General features: G+C 37.2%; 1 protein-coding gene across 2 annotated transcripts in view; it reads left to right on the top strand.

Moving 5' to 3' along the window:
- Nucleotides 1-11,717, top strand: part of ZBED1 (zinc finger BED-type containing 1) — a 17,200-nt gene extending 5,483 nt beyond the window's left edge. The window contains exons 1-2 of one of the 2 annotated variants that reach the window (XM_019525041.1): nt 414-591; nt 6,475-11,717. In XM_019525041.1, the coding sequence (XP_019380586.1) occupies nt 6,526-8,613 (2,088 nt within the window). In that variant the 5' untranslated portion in view covers nt 414-591; nt 6,475-6,525 and the 3' untranslated portion in view covers nt 8,614-11,717. Of the gene's footprint in view, nt 1-413; nt 592-6,474 lie in introns of those variants that run through there. The other variant, XM_019525040.1, reaches the window with a different exon arrangement.
- The last annotated feature ends 1,395 nt before the right edge of the window (nt 11,718-13,112 follow it).

Genomic DNA, 13,112 nt, shown 5'->3' with positions numbered 1-13,112 from the left:
TCCTTTCTGGCCTTGCCCCACGCCTGCCTGACCTGCCGCTCCCAGCAAAGTGAATGTCACCCGCTTGCTTTATTCAGCCTGGACTTCATTCAGTGTCCCGCTACCTGTGCGCTCTTTCTGACCTGATTCGACTCCCTCACCTTCGCTGCCTTACCATTTTGCTGCTCCCTGCCACAATCCTGTCCACTTTCTGTAGACCGAGTACCCATCTGTCATTCCTTGCCAGGGGCAACTGTGAAAACAGGGGGGGGGGGAGTTGCAATTCCCTGGCCTTCCTACTTTGCTCTGAGGAGCTTTGGTTGAACTCCTGTGACCCTTGTGGCTTGTAACATTTTTTTTTTTTTTACTGTTTTTTTTTTTTTTGTGGTTAACAACAACAGCAAAAAACCCCTGTAGTAATAATATTCTGCTTTTTCTCGCCCGATGTGTAGGAGGGAAGTTTGAGGTTTCCAGGAAACAAAAGTCTGGGAATCTTCTCATTCCTGATATCAACATGATAGATATCTTAGTGAACTTGCAGAAGCAGTTTCCATTTGTGTAAACTTTTCTTGTCAAGTGGTCTTTGCCACTTGGGAAGCCCAAGACCAAAATGTAAGGAGCTATAGTCTCGCTGAAACTCCGTATACAGCTTCAGAAGTTTGGTTCACTTAACTTTCTCTGATTAGCTACGGATGTGCTCCTTACAGAGGTTTTAAAAAGTATGACTGCCACAAATAAGTTGTGGATGTGGATGTATGATTCAGTGAGAGGTTTATCTGAAATGTCTCATAAAAGTGAGATCCGAATTGACACATGGAAGGACAGGGCAATAGAGTAAAATGTAAATGAATGCCAGGATGGAATGGGACAGATTTCCTCATGTGCATCTATTGGGCAATATATCTTCTGCTTTTCTTCATTCCTGAGTAAATTGCTTCAGATTTAGGCTTTGTTTTCTTAAAAGGAAAGCAGGCGATAGAAAGAAAAAAAAAATTCAGGCAGATGTGCCTACAGTTTTGTCAGCTGAGCATTTTTCTAACATTAGTTTTTTTTCTTGGCAGGATAAAGCTGGGTATTATGCCTATTGTGTGTAATGCTTTCAAACTCATTTAGAATTGGACAGAAATAGTGTAACAAAGTTTGAACCAACTTTTTATTTTATCATAACCTCAGATAATGTCTAACAAAAAGCTCAAAAGTTGATTGAATTTGAAACAGTGGGATTTTAAAAAACAAGCAGCTGTCTTGATAAGGATTTTTTTTGTATGGGCATTAGGCTAATGTCTAGTCTTTTTCAAAACAGCAACAGTAGTATAAAAAAGCACTAAAAGTGAAAGTAAAATATTTGTTAGCATAGGCATACTTAAATTTAGAATCAAAATCAGCTAGGCTTATTGGCATAAAGGAATGAAGCAGCTTCTAGGTTGTGAACTAGGAAGCTAATGCTGCACCTGAAAACTTTTTGCAACTTTTTCTGTTTTTCTCAGTTCTCAAAATTGTGATTACAACAATACAACATGAATGCCATCAGACCTCACTGTGTGAGAGAGATTTAAAGGAGCATGTGCCTTGTGCTTTTAGTTGCTCAGGTCACTGTTCTAGAATTGGGAATTCCAAGCAACTTGACCTGGCAAAGTTCTTAGCTGTAATTTATCATGGGTGCATCTCCGAGGTAGACGCTATCCTGGGATAGTTCCATTGTGAAGTTGTATACTGGTGAATTAAGACTCCTGTTAGTGTATATGCAGTCCTCTTATGCCCTTGTATTCATTTCCAAAGAAAAAGTTGTTTTAAAGTTTCATAGTAAGGCATTTGGGAGCTGAAGCCTGAAGAAAACTACGTAATTAAATTAGTTCTTTTTGTTTCTTATGTTAATCAAGGTTGTGTGATATTGTCCCATTGAAGTTTAACCTATTTAAAAAAAAAGATGACTTCTAGTATTTGTGGTTACCTTTAAAATTTGGCAAATGCTATAGTTAAAGATTAGGCATTTGTAAACATTTGGGTACTCGGAACAGTTTAGATGGTATAAGCTAAATTCTATGGGCAAAAACTTAGCTTAGTACATGTTTAGATTTGTGAACTGAACACAAGTGTAAATATGCAAACTTCAGCCTCTTTTTGGACAGAAGTAGCAGGTGGTTTGCTTGCAGCTTTGGTCCTGCAACATAGAAAATGTTAACAAGATGTAATAAAATATAGCTTGTCAATTAAATTCTGATTTCACATTTAAGTGAAATTAGTGCATGAAAATATAGGAGTGTGCATATATGTATTACACAGCATGTATGTATAACATAAACAACATTTAGTACTTATTGCATAAATAGCCTAATTATAGATCTGTATGCTAACAGTAATCTGTGAACTAAGATAACTAATAGTTACCTTAAAATTATTGCATGCATAGCCTTCCTTCAGTGCTTAGTTTTGATTAATTGAAAAAAAACTGAAGGTACAAACAACTTGCTGTAAAGTGAGATGATGCCTTATAACTAGGTTTTAAAACAACAATCTATTCAATGAACTTGCAGGAAAAAAGAGCTAAAGTTAATTGTTATATCAGGAAGTTAACAACAGAAATGCTGTCCTAGCCCACTGTAAGTCACTTCATTATTTCCTCTTTAAAAATCATGCTGTCACTGATACTAGCAGTTGTGTCACAGAGTTGGAATTTCTCTGATATTTTTGAACAGTTAAAGACTTTTTTTTCTCCTTGTGCTGCATTTGAACTTTTGTTGTATAAAGTGTTTCATTATATTTTGGTACAGAGTTCCTTAACCTTCTATGGTTTGTACTCTGTTTAAAAATTTATATATTGTTAATGTTTGACACTTCAGGGAGAGAGAAAACTTTGAATAAAGTACTTTCTTTAGAGGTTAGAAGGCCAAGTTGTATATCTTTAAAAGAAGTTTTTAATATCACATAGCTTTAATTGGCCCAAATATCTTTCTAATTAGTCAATACACAGCAAATATGAAGACAAATAGTTCTTGTAACATTTATAATTGTGGTTTTCTGAAATATTTATATCAAAGACAGAATAAGGGTGTTTCACACTGTCTAAAATAACAATAGTTTTAAGGTATTACAGAGTTTTTTCACATGTGATACTGAGTAGTAGTGTTGGGTGAAAAAATTTATAGCTCAGAAAAATCTGTGGGAACCATTCAGATGAAAGATTCTATGTAGGTTGTGTGTGTGTGTATAAATACAATTAAATTGCATAGCTTTTGTCTTCTAGTTTTGAGGGAGAGCATTTTTTTTAGGTCGCCAAAAATTTAAGAGTCAAGAAACACCAGATCATGTGTTGCCTACCACTGAATGAGGCATGAGACTTTATGGAGAAAACTTAGTGTCAAAAGACTGCATCGTAATGTATAGGCACTAGGGAATGGAGTTAAGGGTGTACAGGCCATTATAAGCTTGGTATTTTCTAACTTTCACATGTTTGCCTTTATAACCTAAGTATCTTTCTTATGATGTGATTTTTGCATGCATTTCCATTGCCCCCCCCCCTTGCCCTCCTTAAGAAAAGATGAAAGGTGCAAATATCAGTTGTATTTCTATATAGCTACTCTTCTGTGTGCATCATCATCAGGGTTTGAATGCTTAACATGTATGGGAATAGTTAAAAGCTATAACTGCACAGAACTAGTTATATATCGTCACCTGATAGCTGGAGAATGCTGTTATCCTGGGAGGGTGCTGGGAGATGGTGACAGTGTCCCATGGCCTTGGACCATGAGGTGGTTGACTGAAACTCAACTTGGTTTTATCCCCTCTCCTTCTGAATTTGTGGGATGAGATGAGGCCATGGATGTTTTGCATTGCCACAGCAGGTGCTATCTCCCAAGCCAGTGCCGTATGCTGCTACGGTGTTAGCCCAACTTTTTAGAATGCTGTTGCTCAGTCATTGCTTTGGCCTACTGCTAAACTGTTTTTGAGTTATGCAGACAAGAGAAGGGGAATAGTGGCTTTCCACATTTTGTAATCCACCTAAATGTGAATGGAATTTAACAAGACTAAAAGCCAGGGAGAGAGGGTTGTTTTGTTTTGTTGTGGGGTTTTTTTTTTTTTTTTGCTTGAGAGCCTTTTTTCTTGGGAATTGAACAGTTTTGCAGCAACTGAAGGCTAACAATGGAAAGTTGGCCACCTAAATAGAAAGGTGGTTAATTGGCTCCCTGTTGAACACTGAAGCATATCATGGGAGAACCCCAAAGTGCTTCAACCGCAGTGGGCTTTGTCCAGCATAGTATAGTGGCTTTAGACTTCCCTGGAGAGAATTCACTTGTTCTTGAAGTTGAATGTAGGAGTCTTTTAACAGCACCAGTCATACTATAGCAGTGAAGAACATCTGTCTATGTTAACATTGTGACAAGACAGTGTGGCCTACAGTGTTGCAGTTAAGATTATGCTACTCTTGCACATCCTTAACTGTTGCAGTGTCAGTGTACTACTATAGTTAAATATTACATAGACTGTAAAACCATACACCCATGAAATCAAGGGTTGAGTAAATCTGGGGCACTCCCTTGCTTTGAAGTTAATTTATATTATTAAAGACACGCCGTGTCTTTTATTAAGTGTGCTCTTCCCTAGAAGTGATGTTATTGGTAAATTGTGATGGGATATATTATGTGACTGTATAATATGAAACTATTAAAACCAGCTTCTGCATGTATGTGTTATACAACCCTCACTTGCAAAACTATTTTCAAGTAATGTGAGAATGCAAAACATGGAGCTGTTAATATACAGCTCCTTGGAATGATATGATGTAATTAAGCAGGGTTAATGATTCATACTGACCACCAGAAAAGCTCTGTAGCAATGTAAGGAAAGGATATGTCAGCACTTGCTGTGTTTTTTAAAACAGGGGTTTGTATCTCCTGATGCAGTCTTCAGAATTAATTTTTGAAAGAATTTATCCAGGACATTTGCCAAAACCCCTAACCCAGAACCAGCAGCTGTATCAAAACATACTATAACATTATCTTCACTAATCTATAAAAATATTACAGAATAATTAGAACAGATACAAAGAATGAAAATATTCTACGTGCTGTTGCAGCAGCAAAAACAGAATTGAAAAAATTACTCAGACAAACAGTATTTGGGATGTTCCATTATAGCGTGCTTGAATACCTGTCATGAAAAATCTAGTAGCTTGTATGCTTTCCCTAGGAATTTCTCTTTTGGTTTCTTGGCAAAAGTGAAATAACAGATGAGGAATAAGGGGAATATCTCTTTCCCCCACTTCTTTATTGTTTTGTTAAACAGCCTTAGCAGTCACTATTTGATGAGGCACTCTTAATGTTTATTCCCCTCAATTTTTTTGTGGAAGCTGTGCTGCCCTTCCCTGATGGCTTCCTTTGTATCTCCTTACTTATACATGTTATACCATTATGGAGCACCTCAAGAAAGTGGCTGTTTGCTCTTCTCAGAGTCTGTTGGTATGACTTTAGTTTGACAGCTGAAAAAGAAAAGGTAGAGAAATGGGTGTCTACACAGTGTCTTGCGGCTCTGCATTATGGTTTTCTAGTGCAGAGAAATAAGGTCTGGCTGGCAGCTGGCCTGTACTACAGAGGAAGGGAGTGGCAGCTTTGTTTTACTTGTGGCAAAAAATATTGTGACCCATGCAAAAGTGTAGGTGTAACCTTGCGGAGTTTCTGTGCATGCTCCAAGATGTATTTTTTTAGCTATTCAGAAAATAAATTTATTTTCATAGTATGCATTTCGGTGCTTACTAATGTTTACAATGCTTCCCTGCCTTCCTCTTCTGTAATTAAAAATTCTGTCATTTGAGGAACCCACAATTGTGAATTTATGGTTTAGGAGATGACTTTTAACTCTGGAAAGAGTTGAAAAAAATCCTTAATTACCCACTGTTAGTCTGCATAAAGCATGTGATCCTACCTTCACTTAATCTATTGGAAAATAGTCTTTGATTTTAGTGCAATGGGATCAGCTCTGTAACTTGCAGTGTATGATTTTAAAAATATCCCTCACTGCCAAACCAAGCTAACAACTTGTTTCAAAGCAAATATACAGAGAGCAAAGGTTTTATTGTTTATCAGGTGTCAGCTGAAATAAATATTAACAGTACAGTTCAGCAACTTGTGCAATGAGATATTGACTCAACCCTAATTTAGGGGAGGGAGGATGCTATTGTAGATGATCTGACATGTGTCAATACAATTTAAACTCTCATTGACCTACTCTGCCAAGAATTCTTGTCACTCCAGGAACTCTGTTCTCTCAGATGTTTTAGCTCAGTTAGAGGACAACCTGGTATATGAGAACACTTTTATTTTTGATATTCTGATGGGTTTTCCTATAGGTCACACTTCCTGCAAACCTCATCTTTAAATTTGCAAATATAATTAGTAAGGTAGGTTTCTTGATATATTCAAAGAAGCACTGATTTCACATTGTTGAGTGTGATCAAACTTGTGCTTTCTCATTGTATCTTTATCTTACTGCCTTTATCAGGTACTCATTAATGAGTGAAGGAGCAAAAGGTGGGACGGTGGCCAAGAAGCAATGGAGAATAAAAGCTTAGAAGGTTCCCCATCAGACCTAAAGTTAGTGGCTCACCCACGTGCAAAGAGTAAAGTATGGAAGTACTTTGGGTTTGATACCAATGCAGAAGGATGCATATTACAGTGGAAGAAGATCTACTGCCGCATTTGCATGGCACAGATTGCCTATTCAGGAAACACATCCAACCTCTCATACCACCTTGAGAAAAACCACCCAGATGAGTTCTGCGAATTTGTGAAAAGTAACACTGAACAAATGAGGGAAGCCTTTGCTACTGCATTTTCAAAACTGAAGCCAGAATCATCGCAGCAGGTTGTTCAAGATACTTTAATTATGAAGACCAACCACAACTATGAGAACAAAAAGCATCAAGAGCTGACTTCTGCTGTGATTAGCTTAATTTGTGAGGGCATGTATCCTGCCTCTATTGTTGATGAACCCACATTCAAAGCCCTCTTGAGAACAGCTGATCCCAGATATGAACTTCCTAGCAGGAAATATTTCTGTACAAAAGCAATTCCTGAAAAATATAATGCTATTAGAGAAATTGTGTTAAAAGAACTCACTGAAGTTTTGTGGTGTGGCATATCCACTGACATGTGGAGGAGTGAAAACCAGAATAGATCATACGTAACTGTTGCAGTTCATTTTCTCAGCAGTAGCCCTTCTAACAGCCTGGCTGTTAACTCACGGTGTTTAAAAACATTTGAAGTGCCAGAAGAAAATACTGCAGAGACTATTACCCGCGTCCTTTATGAAACTTTCATTGAATGGGGGATCAATACAAAAGTTTTTGGTGCTACAACAGATTATGGTAAAGACATTGTGAAAGCCTGCTCCCTCCTAGATATTCCAGTACAAATGCCTTGTTTGGGGTACACTTTTAATGCAGGAATACAACAAGCTTTTCAGCTTCCAAAACTCTGTGGCCTTCTTGCCAGGTGTCGTAAACTGGTGGAATACTTCCAGCAGTCCACTGTAGCAATGTATATGTTAAGTGAGAAGCAAAAGCAGCAAAATGCTCTTCACTGCATGCTTGTAAGTGATCGTGTTTCGTGGTGGGGAAGCACCCTTGCCATGCTGCAACGTCTTAAGGAACAACAGTTTGTAATTGCAGCTGTTCTTGTGGAGGACAGCAATAACCACCATCTGATGTTGGAAGCTAGTGAGTGGAATACAATTGAAGGCCTGGTGGAACTATTACAGCCATTCAAGCAGGTTGCTGAGATGATGTCTGCATCAAAATACCCAACAATAAGTATGGTGAAACCCCTCCTCCACATGCTTCTGAATACCACATTGAACATCAAAGAGACTGATCTGAAAGAAATCAGTATGGCCAAGGAAGTCATAGCCAAAGAATTATCAACAACTTATCAGCACACACCTGAAATAGACATGTTTCTCAATGTTGCAACTTTCCTGGATCCTCGTTACAAAAAACTACCTTTCCTTTCAGCATTTGAGCGGCAGCAAGTTGAAAATAGAGTGGTAGAGGAAGCAAAAAGCCTTCTGGAAAAAGTAAAAGAAAACACATTTAGGCCTGAAGAGAAGTTCTTCACGGTGTCAGAAGAACCGCCCGTGAAGAAAGTAATCATCTCTTCTACCCCGCCTCCCACCAGTGCAATCAATAACATGCTTGCTGAAATCTTTTGCCAGACAGGAGGTGTGGAAGACCAAGAGGAATGGCACGCTCAGATTGTTGAGGAATTGAGCAACTTTAAGTCACAAAAGGTCCTTGGTTTAAATGAAGACCCACTTAAGTGGTGGTCTGACAGACTAGCATTATTTCCTGTTTTACCAAAGGTACTTCAGAAATATTGGTGTATTTTGGCCACAAGGGTCTTCCCCGAACGCCTCTTTGGTTCCTCTGCTAATGTTGTAAGTGCTAAGAGGAACCGTTTAGCCCCAGCTCATGTTGATGAACAGATCTTTTTGTATGAGAACACTCGTAATGGGTCTGAAGCAGAACCTGAAGATGAAGATGAAGGGGAGTGGGGCTTGGAACAGGAACAGATTTTTAATTTAAATGACTCAGTAAATGTAAACAGCAATTTCTTTAATATCCGAGACAGTGGGTTTGTTTAGCAGGAGTATTGTGGTACATTTAATAACAAAGAAAAGGTTTTTTTCTTAAGTTACCAAAAAAAAATCTGTTTTGATGGTATGGATACTGTAAATACTCGGCATAGATTTTGTTTAAGCCTCCATATTTGTGTTGCTCACTATCTTAAAACATAAATGACTTGGGATTATACAGCACTGAAACAAGTAAGTGAGTATGACAGAGATTCATGATTCCTGATTATGGCCCCAACTTCATGAAAGTGCTTATTCAAGTGTTTAATTTCCATTAATTTCAATGAGACATAAACACATGTTTTGCGCTTTCCATAATGGGAATGCTTTGCTGAACTGATGAAGTTTTAAATATATATAAATCCATTCGTAAGTTGTACATGGGTTAGGAGTCCAAAGTTTTAAATTGTGCTAAATTTAAGGCTGTTTTAAAATCCCATAAATTAGATCAGCAGAAACCTAGATAATTATTAAGAGACTACAAAATAAGTTTTAAAAAATTGAGCCTGATCTTTTTTTTCACTACCTCATACTTTAGGCCTGGTCTATGCTAGAAGAGGTATACTGATAAAACTGTCAGTTAGGAGAGTTTGTGGTGTGTGTGTGTTTCTGTGTTTTGTTTTTTTTTTTTTACTGATATTGTGATGCTGGTACAGGTTTCAGCATGGATGCACTGTTGGTATATCTTGCATCACTTCCCAGGCTGGAATAAGTGGCATAAACGTAACGATACAATATAGTCAAAGTGGCAAAGCTTTCTAGTGTAGACAAGCCCGGTTGTAGTTTCCTTTAGCTGTATGAAGCGATCACAAATTACAATCTAATCAAATTGGTGGTATTTTATAATCACTTTGCACAAGTACAAGGTGGCTATGCAGGGTAAAAAGGAGCAAAGGAGTCAGGTCAACTACTAATGGAGAAAGACTAGAGATTGTAAAACTGCAAGGGCCATCTGTATAGTAGGAGTTTTGTTTTATGAAATATTCACCTTTTAATTTAATTTGTAACATTGCCCAGGGAAGGAAGAAAGAACCTTTCAAAAAAGTAAGCTTTAATTTTGTGTATTTAAACAGGAAAAAGACCCCTACGCAAGTTGTTTGATTTAAAATGTTTCCTATCATGTCACCACTTACAAACTTTTCCCCCTGGCTTTGTCTCTAGCTTCAGTTAGGAGAGAGGGCATTAGTCTGGCCCACTAGAGTATTTTGGGTACTATTTCCAAATAATCATTGTATACTGCAGTAGCTCCCCCTGTGTGTGTATGCCTAAATATTACATCTTTTAAAGTACTTAGCAAACAAATATTTTAAGAAAGTTTTACAGGCTGAAATTAGGCTATGGTCCACTCTTTGGCTGAGAGTGGAGAGTTGGCCAGCATTCTTTGGTTATGCATAAGGGGGATTCTTGGAACTGATATATTATAGGCAAGATAGTTTTCCTTCTGTTTCATTCTGCAACTTGATTTATTCAATGTCTTCTCATTGGATAAAATACAAATTCTCATTAGTTTACAGTGCAGCATGAGGGTAAAACTGGGATGCCCTTTGAAATTCCTGTGCATCATGTGATCTTGGGAATCATTCACTTGTTTCAGAGAAGAGAAACATTCACTTTGTTATAGTAGTCTCAATGACTGTCTGGCAACACACACGTATGTGACTCCTGGATACCAGAGTGATGGGCAGCAGTATAAAACCCGAAGATAAAATGTGCACATGTGTATGTATCTGATTTATCTTATGCAGCACTGATTTAGAGAGATGTCCACCAAAAACTGCTCAGTGTATTTTCTGGGATAGTTGTATGGAATTTATCATCTTGATTATCCTTATAGCTGCATGGTTTTATAATAGGGATGGCCATAAACGAAATTTTAAAAGTGAAAATGTCAGTGGTATTTAATAGGTCATCTATTTGTATTACCAAGCTGTAGATATTTAGATTTTGTTATTACAGCGCTCATCAATTGAGACATTGTGTGTTCGTTTGGGAGTAGTGGGGGGAGAGAATTTAGAAACAAGAAGGCAAGTGAACAGTCAAGTGATGTAGGTTTCAGCTCAGGAAAAACAGGTGCGTCTAGTAGTATAACTAGTTAGAGACCTTGGATGGATGGACCCGATCAATCTCCTACTCTGCACCTTGCATAGTTATTTATGTTTGTACAGCAGGTGTAAAAATACATCATTAATACATGGCATTGCTTTGCATGCACTTTGCACAGGGGTGTGTGATTACAGAAAGTGCAAAGTAGTGGGAGTCTGGGTCTGAAGCATATGTGAAACAAGTGTAGTTTGCCCATGAAGGGAACAGAAGAATAATAAATTAAGGTGGGGGGAGGAAGATGAAAGAGGCCCCTCTTCTTTTAGCTTGAGTTTTCTATATACCCTATTGGTACATAAGATAAACTTAGTATGTACATCCAGTTAACATGAGCTGATTTAACTTGCATTCATGTTCAAAGTAGATTACACCACTTTGTTACCACTGAATTTGGCCTCAAAGACTCTGCAGCTATTGATGCTAAAGGCTGAAGTCTCTTCCCTCACTAGAGTGCTTTATAAGTAGCTACATTTTTAAATCAGTGGAGTTATGTTGGTATAAAGATGATGATCAGCCTCTAGGTCCAAATACTTCTCCCCAGTGCTGCCCGGTCTCCAATTTCTGCTGCCTCCTTCGCCTTCTCATGGCTAAAATTATTATGCAATGCAATGTGTTTGCCCCTGAATTAGTTTTTACCAATACCAGTGCAGTGCACTGTTCTCTTCCCTTTAGCCTTTTAATTTTTGGTATCCAAAATAAAACTGTAATTTGTTCATTTGACATGTCTCAGTGTTCTAAAGAAGCCATTGTTAGTCCTATCCATTGTCTGTGAGTTTTTATTTAATGTTATAAGCTTGGAATATTGTCAAATAAACCAGCGAAATAAATTAGCTACTATTTTATTTGTCTGATGTGTGTTCATATATTCAGCACTTTATGATCTGGAACTCCAGCAACCAGGACAGCTTATTTTAAGTTTTTCAAGCTATGTGTATGTTTTTCTTTGGATCTTGTAAGTTACTGAAATATTCTGTACAAATCTTTTTGGATTAAACAGATATCAAGATAAAAAATGCCTCTCTTACTGACAAGTTTGGACAGTTTATCTTGGTAAGGATTGTATATAGCTTTTATTAAACAGTATACAAAAACCTGTTTGTATGTGTACTAGGGGGTAGAGGGGAACCAAGTTGCATTCTCCTATACGCTTCCATAAGATGAGTAAAATATAGGTGGTTTTCATCTGTTGCTGGATTAGTATATATTACAAGGTTATGCAATAGGTGTAGACTTTTTAAATTGATATTTCCTGGAAGCTGTATCCACATATGGTCAGAAACTGCTGCTTGTGGGGACGCATAAAAATTAAGGAGCTGTGGACAGAAATACAACCTCAGATTTTTTGTGTTTGAAAAATGTGAATTTTTAAATTTCTTTAAAGAAATATATTATGATTAAAAGACAAATTATTTGGCTACTATTCAACTAAATATTCTACATTCAACATTAAGACTACATGGTGGTATAAAAATGCTGTTTATGTTTTTTGAAAGAATGTATTTTGTGACCTAGAAGAGTTAAAAGGAGCTATAAAATCATAGAAGCTGAAAAAGCTTTTTTCAGCAGGATATATATACTTGAGTTTTCCAGTCTTAACTTAGTTTTTCAAATGATAGAAAAGTGCAGTGTGTAAAATGTAATAGGTGCCTCCTTTTAAAGTTTTGGAATAACTTTGGAATTCTGTATGAATTTGGATTATAACAGAAACTAGAAACCTTAATTAAAATTAGCATCCAATTGTGCTAGGCCCTCTACAGTTTACATGAGGATAGCGAGAGTTGCATCGTACCCACACATTTTTTACTCTTTAAATCTTTCTTATCAGTGAAACATTCTCTTTAGTTTCTGACTTTTCACATTTTATGCCAATGATTTTATATTGGTAAAGAAGGTAGAGTTTATACAATGTCTAACTTTATGTTTAGGTGCAAAATCTAATTAGAAGAAGAATAGTCTGGTGGTTAGGGAGTACTAGTTTAAATTTTTCTGTACTAAGACAGCTTTTCTGTTTGACACCTTTTATGCCTCGGTTTCTCATCTGTACAAATCAGGATAATGTTTCCTTGCTTCGCAGGAGAAATCCATTCAAGGTTGTGAGGTTCTCAGACTACTGTAGCTAGCGGTTGTAAAGGTACCTTAGATAAGAATTACTCTCTCCTTAAATCACACACTAATGTATCGCTTGGGAGTAATTCTGTTGGACCCGGTTATCTGTTGTCTGGCATCTTGTAATTCGGTGTATGAAAATTTATAACAACTGTCTACCAGTTGAAGCTGATGGCAGTGTTAGTTTAGACATGGTTGTCATCACTTGATCTGTCTTTACCGTTGTACAAGTTAAACCTGCTGGAAAACATGAGCCTGACACAAAAATGGTTAAACTGGATAATGTTAGGTTATGTAAGCCC

Source organism: Gavialis gangeticus, unplaced genomic scaffold (assembly GCF_001723915.1).
Source record: "Gavialis gangeticus isolate Ggan-Ray unplaced genomic scaffold, GavGan_comp1, whole genome shotgun sequence".
Lineage (NCBI taxonomy): Eukaryota > Metazoa > Chordata > Crocodylia > Gavialidae > Gavialis > Gavialis gangeticus.
Note: the sequence above shows the minus strand (reverse complement) of the source record. Positions and strands in the feature narration are given on the sequence as shown.